Source organism: Sardina pilchardus, chromosome 4, assembly GCF_963854185.1.
Source record: "Sardina pilchardus chromosome 4, fSarPil1.1, whole genome shotgun sequence".
Taxonomy (NCBI): domain Eukaryota; kingdom Metazoa; phylum Chordata; class Actinopteri; order Clupeiformes; family Clupeidae; genus Sardina; species Sardina pilchardus.
Window position 1 is genome coordinate 30,732,330 of NC_084997.1, and position 14,576 is coordinate 30,746,905.

At 42.4% G+C, this 14,576-nt stretch overlaps 2 protein-coding genes across 2 annotated transcripts; one reads left to right on the forward strand and one right to left on the reverse strand.

Annotated features, from left to right (window-relative positions):
• Positions 1 to 5,637: 5,637 nt before the first annotated feature.
• On the reverse strand, positions 5,638 to 7,005 carry LOC134078962 (mucin-7-like). Its single transcript, XM_062535126.1, has 4 exons — positions 6,578 to 7,005; positions 6,404 to 6,491; positions 6,088 to 6,261; positions 5,638 to 6,003 (listed from the first exon to the last, which is right to left on the reverse strand). The coding sequence occupies exons 1-4, from the start codon at positions 6,697 to 6,699 to the stop codon at positions 5,638 to 5,640; spliced, it is 750 nt and encodes a 249-aa protein (XP_062391110.1). The 5' UTR covers positions 6,700 to 7,005.
• A 1,456-nt stretch (positions 7,006 to 8,461) lies between these two features.
• Positions 8,462 to 14,236, forward strand: LOC134078820 (small ubiquitin-related modifier 1-like). The gene is made up of 5 exons (XM_062534970.1): positions 8,462 to 8,582; positions 9,191 to 9,268; positions 9,361 to 9,438; positions 12,058 to 12,129; positions 12,530 to 14,236. Exons 1-5 carry the CDS (start codon positions 8,571 to 8,573, stop codon positions 12,596 to 12,598), a joined length of 309 nt encoding a protein of 102 aa, XP_062390954.1. The 5' UTR covers positions 8,462 to 8,570; the 3' UTR covers positions 12,599 to 14,236.
• The last annotated feature ends 340 nt before the right edge of the window (positions 14,237 to 14,576 follow it).

A 14,576-nucleotide genomic window follows, 5' to 3' on the forward strand; every position in this document is an offset into this window, starting at 1 on the left:
ATGCCAAACAAACTGTACTCAGCTTTTCCCGCGCCTATCGTCCAGCTTCGTCTCGCTGGAACTTCAAAACTTAAAATGGCTGCAGGGCTGATCAGGACCGATGTGTGGTCTTCCGAAAAATAACGGTTTTCTCATCTTGAAGGTTGAATTTACTCAATGGAAACGGTAGGAAGTAATCATCTTCTTTTCTCAGATTAATATGGAACCATGTTAAACTATCTTTAGGCTGCAAATGTTGGAAATGTGTGTACGTTTGCAAAGCATCCTGGGATTTGAGTTCTCTATCTCGGAATTTAAGATATGTACACAGTCTTGTACCTTTCGCTTTTTTTACATTTTCTGTTCATTTTTTCACTCGAAATTATAAGTTATATGCTTATGAGTCACATCGTAGCTGGTTAGCCTAAGGCATGGTCTAAAACTCTTTATATCCGAATTTTTCCAGAAGTCAATGGGAGAAATGAATGAGAATTTTTCTTCCGGACAAGCACCTCTCTCGGAGGAGGGGCGGGACTGGGGAGCTCTATAGGCACTTGTTCCATGTTGATATGTAGTCTTGTTTAGTCACGTTGCTGTTTAGTGGTGATGATGATGGCCAATTGTTGGATCAGCGGCCTGTGGAAGCGATCTACTAAGCCATCGCTCTACGGGTGTCGGGGTACGGTGTGAGTTTTGGTTATGCCCAGTGTATGACACAGGTCGGCAAATACTCGTGATTTGAGGCCTATTCGGACGGGATTAGTTTTATGGGGTGACATCAGGTAAAGTAATAATTACCAGGTAATGTAGTCCCGTCCGGACGCGCCATGTCAGTAAACATAACGGAGTATGTCGGTGACATTTACAGACACTTTTACCTTCCGTAAAACGGTCCGGAGAAATTACCTTAGGTAATATTAATCCCGTGCGAACGCGACCCTCTGTAAAGATGTCTGTAATATTTCGTCACATCCTGATTGGAAAACAATTCCACCATAGTCTGAATGAAAACATGACATGCTGTGTAGCTCCTAATAGGACGTTAGCTAGTTTGCCTATTAGCTTGATATTGTTAGCCATTTCAAACTACTTATGGCATAACATAAAGCTAACGTTTGCTAGTTTAACCAACTTGTGTAGTCTTTCAAATCTGAATGCCGCACGTACCTTACGCAAAACATCACGTGCACGGCGACGAAGATGTGACGGCAGAACGTAAACATAGTTACTCCTCCCATGTCAGGTAAAATGACAGAGATGTCTAGTCCCGTCCGAATTGGACATTTATATTACAGAGGTCATATGATAAACCTACGTCCCCCCATAAAACTAATCCCGTCCGAATAGGCCTTTGGAGTGTCCCAAAGCGGTAGACCATGCCCTCTAGTAGGGCCTTAGCCACTGTCTCCGCTTCCTGGTCAGGGAGGGCATAAGCCTCTGGCCATTTGGTGAAGTAGTCCATGACTGATAGAACATAGCCTACCTGTTTCCACTGATGGTCACCGGGAGTGGGCTGACTATGTCCACCCCTGACTTCATGGGCAACTGGAAACTCCTGGACCCTGACCCAGACTGTTCAGGAGGGCCTTTTTTTGCAGCTGTCATACCACCCGAAGAAGTCCTAGCTACATCCCTCCTGAACTGCTCCCAGTAGGCTAGAAGCTCTGTCGTAGGTAGGGGTGACGGAGAGTTTTTTAGTGTAAACACTGAAATGTCACAAACACAGAAACACATTTGTCACAAACACAGAAATGCATTTGAACTGAGCATCCATGGGCTTCCACACACTAGCCTCTATTTCTCCTAAATCAACTTGGGTACAAGTTGGGCTCCTCACTTAGGTAACCTAATCAATGGTGGGGGGAAAGCCATTGAAGGAAAACAGCAAAGCATTCAGTCAAATGCTGACAGTCTTTTGTCCACAGAATTGTCCACTTTTTACAAATGTTGTCCCATTTCATGTGTTGGCTAGGTTAAATGGTAATGCCAATGCCAACTCAACATTCAGGCGGAGGTTGGCACAGTCATGCAGTGACTGCTATGGATTTCAAAACATCAGAGACCTGATTTTTACTTGTCCATTGAAGACTAGGCAGCCGTGGCCTATAGGGCTTCAAGCTTGTAGCCAGAGGGTTGCCAGGTTTGATCCCCGACCAGTCCACACCAAGTGCCCTTGAGCAAGGCACCCAATGCCTCACTGCTCCCCGAGCGCCACTCTCACACACTGGCCCTTTCCGAAACCAGCCCCTAAATCCTAACACTACACACTTCCACTTCGTTTGCGCGTTCACGCGAGGGTCCGCCACATTAAGTATCATCCGAAACGAATTTTGAGTCGAGTGAAGTGCCTAGGGAGAGGGGCTACCACGCCTCCAGGAGCAAGTCAGCATCGATGCTGACTTGAAACGCAGGTGCAACCGTTTTCTAGTGTTCGTGCAGCTCGTGAATCTCCCTGCCAGTTGTTTTTTGGTCCGTATGACGGCATTTACAGACAAAAGCGTGATTTAAGCTACATTGTAACAACTCATGTTCAGTTTGATACTCAGTAAAATGTGCAAGATCGTACAGAAGTAGGCTGTAATATTTGAACACATGTGCAGGTCGCATTTACAGCACCTTTATAATTTGATGTTAAATAAAGCATAAAATGCAACTCCTCACTCATAGTAATGAAAGGAGAGAAGAGGGATGTATATCCTAATACATAGGGGTGTCCAGAACATCTTAATTGGCGATTTAATATATATTGGATTCATAATTTCTATGAAAACGAATATGACGTCAACTTCCTTCTCCCTTCAAGCGCATCCGAAATGTAGCGCTGTTTTAACCCCCTAACACTTCAAATGCGAGTGTTCTCCGCACCCACGAGTGGACTTGAAAAGGAAGTTCACTCGCTAACCGAGTCGAAGTGAGTAGGGATCCGTTTCGGAAAGGGCTACTCTTAGGGCCCGTCCCATTTCTCACACTTGCTCTGAGAACCCTTGCTTGAGTTCCCTCCACAGTAAAGTCCCCTCAATGAGGGAAGTGCAAGTGAAGATTTTCCACTAAGAAATGGGACACCACTAGTGTGCAAATTGACGCAGCGAACGTGTTCTTTACGTCACACGCAACATCAACGTGTCTGATTTCATCCCAGTCCAGTAGATGGCGCTATTACACATTGCCTGTAAACGGCAATAACAGAAGAATTACTATTTTCATTCATACTGAAAATGCCGGGTCCAGCGGAGCTCCTGTCTGTTGTGTGGGCTATGTTGATTTGTCTTCGTTTGACAAATCAACGGAGAAGAAACATACGCAACAGAAGACGCCTTCGCCGTATGCTTGCAGTTGTCGGGATGTTTCAGGTAGGCTATGTCGTTTTGTTTATGTGGCGCTTTGCTCAATTCAGCCACCAACTAGCTTAAACTAGTAGCCTAACTACTAAAACCAATGTTTTGGTGGGACAGAAACATACATTAAAATGACACATTTGACATGAGTTTGCTGTATGCTTAAGTCACGTCACAGCCAGCAATGTAAGTGTAATATTTTGTTAATCAGCTGTCTCATCAGCTGTCTGCATAGACCTAAAAGACGTCAAATCAGCAACGCATAGCAACCGTTGTTGCTAGGAGTAAACAAAACTAGTTTTCTGGGCTCTGTCTAGAACTAGTTCTAGATCTAGAACTTGCCTAATTTGCTAACTGATGTATCTGATATTTTTAAGTAGTTGGGTTTTGTAACTGCAACTCAGAACATTTAGGTGTCCACTCGTTGTATAGTTGTCTGCACCGTTCACAACACGTTAAATCAGCAAAGCATAGCAACCGTTGTTGCTATGGGTAAACAAATCTAGTTTTTTGTGTTCTGTCTAGTCTAGAACTTGCCTAATTTGCTAACTGATGTAGGCCTATCTAATATATTTAAGTAGTTGGGTTTTGTAACTGCAACTCAAAACAAGGTGTCATGAATGTCTGACCAGTCGTTGTAGAACTATAACCCACTCTGAATCTACAATGCACTGCTAATGATGATCACACTGGTGTTGTTGGATCATGACTCATGCAACAATGTTGGTTTTTGTTCATTGTTTTCCAGAGTGACCGCCCAGTGACATACTGTAGTATTAACTTTGATGTGCCGATCCTGCGCCTGTGGTGTAATGTGGATTTGGACACCAGACAGGACTTCAGACTTTCGAGGCAAGCCATGCATTCCCTTCAGCGTCTGATGAGGAGGGAGCAGGACCATGGTTGGGGCCACGAATATGAAGTTTTAATCTACGTATACTGGCTTGCCCATGGTCTTTCCTACCGTGTGGTGTCTCGTGTCTTTAGCGTGCCCAAATCCACCATCCACAGAATTGTGCATAGGGTGGCACAGTTCATTTGGGACAACCTTCATAGAGCCATCAGTTTCCCAAAGCCTACAGACATGGACGCTGTGGGCAATGGATTTGCCCAGCTTGCTGGGACACCAGCCCTGAACAAAGCGGTAGGTGCCATTGACGGGTGTCATGTACGGATCAAGCCTCCAGCACTCCATCGGCTGGACTATTTAAATTACAAGGGCTTTTATTCTGTCAACATGCAAGCCATTTGTGACTACACTGGAAAATTCCTGGACGTTTTTGTGGGCTATCCAGGTTCGGTCCATGACACCCGGATTTTAAAAAACAGTTCATTTTACCTTGCTAGAAGGTACCCGCCTAATGGATACTTCATCCTGGGAGATGGCGGATATCCTTGTTTGGAGACACCGATCTCTCTAATCACTCCTTACAGAGAACCTGTAAATTGCCAGATGCAAAGGAAGTTTAACTACCATCAGTCAAGGGCCCGTTCTGTTGTGGAGAGAGCATTTGGGGTGATGAAGACTCGCTGGAGGTCAACCCTGTTCAGAGCTTTGGAGGTCAGACCTTCATTTGCGCCCCAGGTGGTTGCATCATGTGCCTTCCTGCACAATGTCTGCCTGGACAACGGAGATGTCCTGGAACCTGATAATGATGCGGCACTGGACATCCTGGACCCGGAACCTCCCCTCCAAGAAGCTCCTCAGGTGCACGAGAGACCAGGGAATGCAACAAGGGACAGGCTTGCAGCATTGATCAACGTGCAAGCCATTGAAAATTGAATATATTATAAAAGATCTATGCTATTTTTGTGCTATTTGTTATTTGCTATTTTTTGTACATATGGTACGTTTGATATTTCATTTTGTGTTGTTTGTTATGGCCTGTAGGCCCAGTGCTCTCTCTGCACTTTGAATACAGTTTTGAAAACATTTCAGCCCCTGAGTGCAGTCTCTACTTTTCTACTACATGACTTAACTTTTCCTTGTAAATCTAATGTTAAGCTCAGTGTAGTATATCCTTGTTTGTTTATACCACTTCCCTGGATCCATTACTTCTTGGCCAGTTGGAAATAATTCTCCAAAACTCTTTCATATTATTTCTAGAACATGTTAGTTTCTTTTATGATCTACACATTACTGTAATTGTATGATTGGTGAAAACCATAGCCACATACTTGCTAGAAAAGGTTTATTTAAAAAATAACAAAACACAGAACATAAATAACAGAACCATAAAAATATATCAATATAATTAACAAACAAACAATTTAAATAACAAATGAACAGTCAAAACAACATGGCAATGCCTGGTAACCAGTCTCAGATTTTGTCCACAAGTTTTTCAAACAGTTTCAAAAACCTTTCGGTTTTCTCCTCTGATTCAGTGTGCCTTCTCTGCTCCTTAGCTGATTCAGATTGCAAAAACTCCAGCATTTGCTGGACGGCACTCCCCTTCCTCTTCCTTGGTGATGGTGTTGGAGTAGCGGGGAGGGTGTTAGATGGCGTATCTGAATTGGTGGTAGAGGTAGTGGATGGTGTAGTGGGAGGATTGGTGGAAGAGGCTGAGACTGGAGTTGCGGGTAGGGTAGTGGAAGGTGTAGTGGGAGGACTGGTGGAAGAGACTGAGGCTGAGGCTGACTCAGGTAAGTCCTCCCTGAGGGTTTCATAAGTTGGTGTGACAATGGCCTGTTGGAGACAATAACAATTCTGAGGTCATATTGCAAAGTTATTGGCTAGTTTGGAAAATAATTCCTACTTGATTTACCGTACCATTAATAAGGCTGTGGGGTCCTCCTCAGCCGGCCTGAAGGAAGCCACAATGACTGGGGGGTCAACTGCAGGCCTTCCCCCCAAAACAGCATGCATCTCTGCATAATATGGCCAATTTGACAGCGTCTTTTCCCCATGGTCTGTGCCAGAGCCCGTCCTTGGATCCCTCAGGTCCTACAATAACAACCAAACACACACACACACACACAGAGAGAGAGAGAGGAGGATGTGTGTAAGACAGAGAGCGAAATGTACTAATGTAAAAGGAGTTGTAGGTTATGGGATAAAGACATGAAACAGATATGCAAATAATTACCTTATAACGTTTCTTTAAATTCTCCCACTTCTTGCTGATCTGCTTGTGGGTAATTTGACCCTCCAGGCCCAGCTCTTTCACTGCTTGCCTGTGAAAATACAGTGAAATTACTATGGACATGTAGCTGGGGTCAATAGCATTATCAGATATGACTTGTACAGTCTGGTCACTCACTCCCACAGGCTTTTGGTGGCGAATTTTGTCTTAAGAAATTTGGCATCATTTGCTGCCCTAAAGCGGATGAGGCCAAAGGTCTTCTCTGGAGTCCCTGAAAAGAAACCCGTTGACAATTGCATTACAACTGACTTTTCTTTAATGCTGAATATGATCTATCTATCTGTCTATCTGATAGGCTACTTATGTGTCATGCGTCGCAAACATGTGGCTAGTGCACTCCACGTTCTTTACAACTTTGTAACTTTCGCGAGTTTTCGCTTCTGAATCTGAACGTGTAACTCATCAGTGGTGCATTAAAATTTGGCAAACAGTGGCGAACGCTCGTGATGAACATGTTATCTTTGAATGATTTGGTCGGTGTTGTTAACATTCCATTCTAACGGTAACCTAAATTGCATCGTTGCGTTCGTCAAACTCACGTCCAGTTTCACTAAACAATACAAATATATGAATATAAATAACAAATGAACAGTCAAAATAACCTGTCAATGACCATGGCCACAAATCAAACAGCCTGGCTACTTTTCTGTAACGTTATAACTTCGCGGAGACCTACCCTCAGACTGTTTGCGATTGTTTGAAGATGGTCGCCCAAAACTCAGTGCTAACGGGAAAACGTTTGTAAACATCCACCTATGTTTGCTATTGTGAATGCACCTAAGGTTTCTGTGCTCATTAAACATTGTTATCACGAATATTTGAAGCATGGATAAGCACGAAACATCTGTATACAACGGGACACACCCCCCTGCCTGTCAGTGTAGCAGGTAGCTGCTAGCTAATGGGTAGACTCTTGCGAAGCTCTCGGCATATTTACGATCGTCGTCAAATAGTGATTTCTAAACAATTAACTTAAAAGTCCATTTCATATACATTTAACTAACACATTCCGACACATTTCAGAATTTTTACATACTTATTTGCGAATATATACTTACATTTGTAAACTTCGTTTCCACCGGCGTCCGCCATCTTGTTCCGAAAAAACTGCCGCTGGCTGAGTTCGAAAAGCATCATGGGATACCCCCTTGGCCGCAAGTCTGGTCCAAAGCTGACTTGCGGCCGAGGGGCATTTTTAGGGGTGGATAGACACTTTCCCATTCTCCCTAACGTATTGGGACACCCTACCCCCCCGCGGGAACGCGCAAAATCTAGGGAAAGGGTTCAAATCTAGGGCTAGGGGCTGAAATGGGACGGGCCCTTAGTGAGTTCTTCACCTCACTGTGTGCTGTAGGCCTATGTGTTCACTAAGGCGGGGATCACATTAGCCAGCGGCAAGCGGCAGGTTTCCTATTGTTTTCTATGGTTCGGCAGCGGAACGGTGACAACGCTGGCGTAACGCTAGCGTTGAGCAAACTGGGAGTTGAACTTGGTTCAACTTTGAAGCGCAACGCTCGGCACATCACAATCAGTTTTAGAATGTTTAGGTATTTTGACCAATCAGATTCGTCTAAGGACGTAGCAGCAAAGATTGAACTTAGCAACGAGATAGAATGTTTTGGATGTATTATTATGGTCTGAGCGTTGCGTTAAGCTTGCCGCTGCCGCTTGCCGCTGGCTAATGTGATCCCTGCCTAATTCACGGATTGGGATGAATGCAGAGACCGAATTTCCCTAGGGGGATCAAAAGAGTAGCCTACTATATGCCAATGTAATGTTTGCTTGCAGCATCCAACATGTGCCACACATAAGAATAAATAAATTAATGAAGCATAACCATTAACCAATAATTTTATTATGAGACAGATATTTTCATTAATCAGTAATAGCATAGGCTGTGCATGTCTAAAAGCACAACGTTTATTTTCATCCATTTATTTCCTACGCTCAAGCGATAGATGGCGGTGGTGCATAGGGGTCAGGAACGCAGCCACGCAGTAGCTCACGTAGAAGAAGTAAAACAGGCATCCTAGCATTAGCCGCAGCCTCGGTTGCTTGTAGGTGATTTAGGTTTAAAACAGCGAATAGGACATATTTTGCCAACAGGGCCATGTCTGACACAGTAAGTTTACGTTTATATTTGTTCATTGGATGTGTTGGGTAATCATATTTTGACGAAAGCTTCGGGACGGAATTTACTTAGATAAGTAGGATTATGCTAATTTACTTCTAGCCTTGCCCAACGTTAGGCCACTGGCTTAGAACAACGTTAGCTAATCAACCTGTCAACATAATTTAATGCTAAACGCCATCATTAGTTTATATTCTGTCTAGACAGTTCTATACGCATACTCTATACACATACTTCATACAAGTCGTTTTTAACTGTAAGTCTTTGTTGGTCTATGTAACACCGTTTAGTGTTGTAGCCTACTGCTATTTTTGTTAGCTATCGCATAGCGCCTAACAAAACCTGCATGTTGCTGTGTTATTGAAGTAGCTGCTACAAGCACATTCAAAACTGTCTCTGTATCAGCCTACATCCTTTTCACTAGTTATAGCGTAGTCATCGACCAGATAGTTTAGCTAATTCGACATTTATAAGAATGTAATCCCCGCACGCATCATAACGTTATAGCTTCGCTTGCTAATGTAACGTTAATGTTATGGAGATACTAGGAGATTTTGTAACGTTTCACCCTACTAACATGAACTTCACACTTTTCTCAGGAAACGAAACCATCGACAACTGATGGAGGGGACAAGAAAGACGGTGGAGAGTACATTAAATTGAAAGTAATTGGTCAGGTAGGTGGTTTAACACAAACTAGCCCAGGTATGCTACTCTGAAGAAACTACGAAAACATGGCAGTAACATTAACTTCTCCGTTTGCATGTAGGATAACAGCGAGATTCACTTCAAAGTGAAGATGACGACATCGCTGAAGAAGTTGAAAGAGTCCTACAGTAAAAGACAGGTACGGATAAACAGTAGCCTGGTGACGTTATGTGTGGACATGTGAACTTTGGTAGGCTAACTCCAGGTAGTCGAGAGGGGGCAGGACAACTCCTGTTCGACACCTGTTTCCTAACTGTTGTTGCAGTCACTCCAAATGAGATCCCTTGAGACAGAATCTGTGAATCTTGCAAACTGCTGTTGATAATATCGAGTCCAATAACCCGTGAAATTACACCAATCACTGTTGGGCTCCTTGGTATCTTGTTGGTTGTCTGGAGTTGCATACGGTCCTGCCAGTGCCACCATTGTTTCCCATAGTGAATACTAGCTTTACTGCACAGACAGTTATCAGTGGACCATAACTTAGCTGAATGAATAGAATAGACATTTGTGCCACTGCAGAGTTGCACTGCAAAAGCTAGAACACCTCTCTGAGTGATACCAAAGTCCTTGTAGACGAGTCCCTCCACTCGGTGGCCATATAGCAACGCATTTTGGACCCTTATTGGGCATCTATTTCGGGCAGAAGTGTGTGTGCGTTAGGCTCCACGACACCAACCTTGCTCCAGCTGCTAGATCACAACATATGATCGGCACGATGTGTTAACAGTATACCATGTGATTGGCAGCCCAAGGGGTGGGATATGAGTAGGTGACTGCCATGTTTGCGTTAAAAAACGAAGACCATATATTTCACTGGCAGACTCTTGAGTGCCGTCTCCCCTCATTAGAAAGGCTCTGGTGATGCATACAGCGAAGGCACATCAAATAGAATCTTCAAACGGATTCAACACATACAGTATTGCACATTTGTATTCATGGGTTTCATCAGGTCCCTTTGCACAGGTGTATTAATCAAGCACCATGCAGTCTGCATTGATAATCAAGGTGCTTGATTTTATACACCTGTGGAAAAGGGACCTGATTAAACCCATGAATTGCATATTTAAAGGGACACTTCACCGATTAGCATTAAGCTTTGTATCTTTAGAAAACCAGTCATGTTTTTGAATGGTCATGCATCATTCCCTCAGTTTGCCTTGAGATGGGAGAAATACAGATTTCAATGAAACCCATGAATAGGACTTCCTGCTTTCAATGATGTAAAATGATGACTTTTACATCATTGAAAGCAGGAAGTCCAACATTGAAATCCGTATTTCTCCCATCTCAAGGCAAACTGAGGGAATGATGCATGACCATTCAACAGCATGACTTGTTTGCTAAAGATACAAAGCTTAAAGGGATATTCCGCCATTTTTGGAAATACGCTCATTTTCCACCTCCCCTCGAGCAAAACAATCGATATTTACCTTGCTCCCGTTCATCCAGCCATTCTGTGAGTCTGGCGATACAACTTTTAGCTTCAGCCTAGCATAGATCATTGAATCGGATTAGACCATTAGCTTCTCGCCTGCTAGCTTCATGTTTAAAAGTGACTAATATTTCTGGTAATTTTCCCATTTAAAACGTGTGTCCTCTCAAGTTAGAAAGTGCAATAAGACCAACTGAAAATGAACCCTGCCGTTTTTCTAGGCTGATTTGACATGGAACTACATTCTCATCTGGCGTAATAATCAAGGCAACTTGCAGCTACTGGCACTACTACTGCTTGATGTCTATGGGGACTATTTTCAGATGCTGCGTACGATATCACTGCGCCTATGGTATGTTTGCAAGTTGCCTTGATTATTACGCCAGATGAGAGTGTAGTTCCATGTCAAATCAGCCTAGAAAAACGCCAGGTTTCATTTTCAGTTGGTCTTATTGCACTTTCTAACTTGAGAGGAGACACGTTTTAAATGGGAAAATTATCAGAAATCTTAGTCACTTTTAAACATGAAGCTAGCAGGCGAGAAGCTAATGGTCTAATCCGATTCAGTGATCTATGCTAGGCTGAAGCTAAAAGTTGTATCGCCAGACTCACAGAATGGCTGGATGAACGGGAACAAGGTAAATATCGATTGTTTTGCTCGAGGGGAGGTGGAAAATGAGCGTATTTCCAAAAATGGCGGAATATCCCTTTAATGCTAATCGGTGAAGTGTCCCTTTAAGAGTAGACATGCAATACGTAATGTGCATGGAGAAGTGCAAGTATGAGCAAAGAGCAGTGAAGAAGTGTGCGCATAGATATACACCAATACCCACCTGCAGACATACTATATAGCAGTAATAATGAATAACAATGAATGGCTATAATTAACAGCAATACTTTCTAAAGTAGTTAATATCTAATAGTGGCATAGCTACGTAATCATTATTTTTCTGAGTTTATGAGTAGCCTTGCCCAGCGTTAGGCCACTCGCTTAGAACCACGTTAGCTAATCAACCTGTCAGCATAATTTAATGCTAAGCGCCATCATTAGTTTATATTTTATCGAGACATTGAACGGCGTCCATTGCTAACTCTATACACATACTCCATATAAGTCGTTTTTTACTTGTAAGTCTTGTTCGTCTGTGTAACACTGTTTAGTGTAGCCTACTGCTATTTGTGTTAGCTATTGCCAATGTATTTTTATGAGTTATTAGGCATTTCTGTGTGTTTAAGGTGATTTGGCACTTCCCTATTTCTCTGGTTTTATGATAAACATCTGCCCACCCGTGAGTACTGTTTAAGCTGGTTCTGTGCTTGTAGGGTGTACAGCCGGACATGCTGAGGTTTCTCTTTGAGGGCCAGAGAATCTCAGACCACCAAACTCCCAAAGAGGTGAACCAACATGATGCCTTATACACAAACATTACGTGTGCGTTCTTAGAGTTCATGCTTATGTTTACTTTGCAGTAACCCCTACATCCGAAGTGTCTTATAATGATAACCTTTACATCAACATTAAAATAAACAGTTAAAAGTAAATTACAATACATGTACAATAAAAGTTAAAAGACTAATGATAATGACCGACAGTAGAAATGGCAAGCCTTCATAATAACTATGACTAAGAACTCATCACTATGAAGGAGCCCTTTTGTGTAGTGCTTTATATATCAACATTACATATGTGTTCGTTAACTGAGTGTGCATGTGTGAATCAGTATAGCAAGAACATCAAATGCACAGACTCACTCAAAGAGAATCCTTCTCATTTCTCCACCTTGTTTTGCTATAGCTGGGAATGGAAGATGAAGACGTAATTGAAGTCTACCAGGAACAGACCGGGGGCCTACGGATGAATTAATCTGTCTCTGGTCGCTTTGAAACACATTTCCTGTTTTATTGGTTGTTATTTTTTTTTATATATATATTTTGATAAGTGATTAAATCACACTACTCTCTTTAGTTTGGCTTGTCTGAATGGCAGCAGAAAGGTAGGCGTTAGGTGTCTCGGACAGCAGGGCCTTGTTTCATTACAGGAACCTTGCACCCTCCCAACCCTGACGTTAGATGTTATGATCCTATCTTAAAAGTGGACCGTGGGTCTTGCTGTAAAGCGTTCAGTGTTACATTCTTGACCTCTGACCTTTTGGAATGGTTTGTGTTCTGTTTGTTCTTCACCCCTGAAATCCGTCAGAATTTTGCTACTTTTAAGGTACACTTTCCAAGGATGCAAGTGTGAGTAGTAAAACAATGGTCATGCATCTTGAGGCAGGTTAGAGAGGAGATTTTGGAGGATATAAACATCAGACTACCTCCTTTGGGGGTTTCTTTCCCCACCATTTTACCAGTCAGTTTCTGAACTTTGTCTCAGTACAGTGACTGCGAGTAGAATTTTGTATTTCAGCTTAAGTATGCTCCAAAGTATACTGTACTCCCTCACTGACTTCTAATCAAGGCTGTCTAGTATACTTCCTCACAGTCTGTTATGGAAAGCTGGCTAAAGACAAGCCTCCCTGCTCCCGTTGAGTCCAAATTGCCATACCCTAATCATGCTGATTCTGTGAATTAGTATTGCCATCGTATTTTCTTTCCTTCCTTCCTGGTCTGGGTTTTGTTTACTCTCTCTTTTTTGTTTGTTTGTAATTTTGTCCCCTGTAGCTGGTTAGGATTAATGGATGTTGACAGTAGCACACTCATCAGGGACTGTTGGCTAGACGCTCACCTGAACCAGAACGATACCAGTTAAGCACCCAGGTCACTTGAACCTCACGCTGTCTATATGTCTGCACATAGAAATATGTAATCAGTTACCATTGTGGTCCTTTACGACATATTTGTTTTAAACTAATTCAATTCATGAAGACACGCATTATTTCAAATTTCATAAAGAACATATTAGTCTCTTTGTTTTCCATTGATAATTGTAAATATACATTCCCGCATTCCCGGTGGAATGTTGTGCAGCACCTCGGAAAATTCAGAACTTTTCACAAGCTTCCGTTCTCCTTTTAGCATAGTGAAGGCTTATCTCTGCTGTCACTACAATCACTTTGCCTCAGTAAATCACATGTACTATTGTATACAAGAAAGTATTTTCTGAAAGCAAAAATCAAACAATTGTTACCCAGCTTGTATATTTTGTATATTCTTTCACTGTTTTATTATTTTTTACTGGATCATTACGACATACTTCTTTTTAAGTTGTTTGTTTTTGTTTTTTGAAAGTATGAGAATAAGTTGCCCTGTTTTAAGATTCTAGGTTTTTCATCTCAGGAATCAAGATTGAGTTATTTAAAAAAAAAAAAAAAAAAAAAAAGCAAGCTGTCTGGCTGTGATGAACCATGGTTCACTCTGGCAGGCCATAATACGTCCACTTTCTGGGTTACCATGGTGAGTCAAGCACACAGCTATAGCGGAAGTGAACATAGAAGTCGGAATGACCGTGGTGTACATTAGGTTAGAAAACACTTTTTAAAGAAAAATAAAAATACTGAACAGATGTTTTTGCACTTTCTGTGTGTGTGTGTGTGTGCGCGTGCTAAGGCTATGGTTCAGTATGATTAAATCTGAGGTGATGTGTGTGTGTTTCATAGGAAGACAAGCCTGCTATATATGGGCATCAGCAGGGAACTTTCATACAGATCATCATTACAGTTGGTGCTACGGATGGCCATTAATGTTTATTCGGCATAGTTAGCTTAACAGGTATTTGTTTTGTTATTCAGCTCCCTCTCACCACATGGGTATACTAAATCATTCTCTAATTGCAGTAACGGAGGCGCTATGCTGTCTCATCAGATTGGTAGGAGCTCCATCTAGTGGTCTCTTCTAGTACTGCT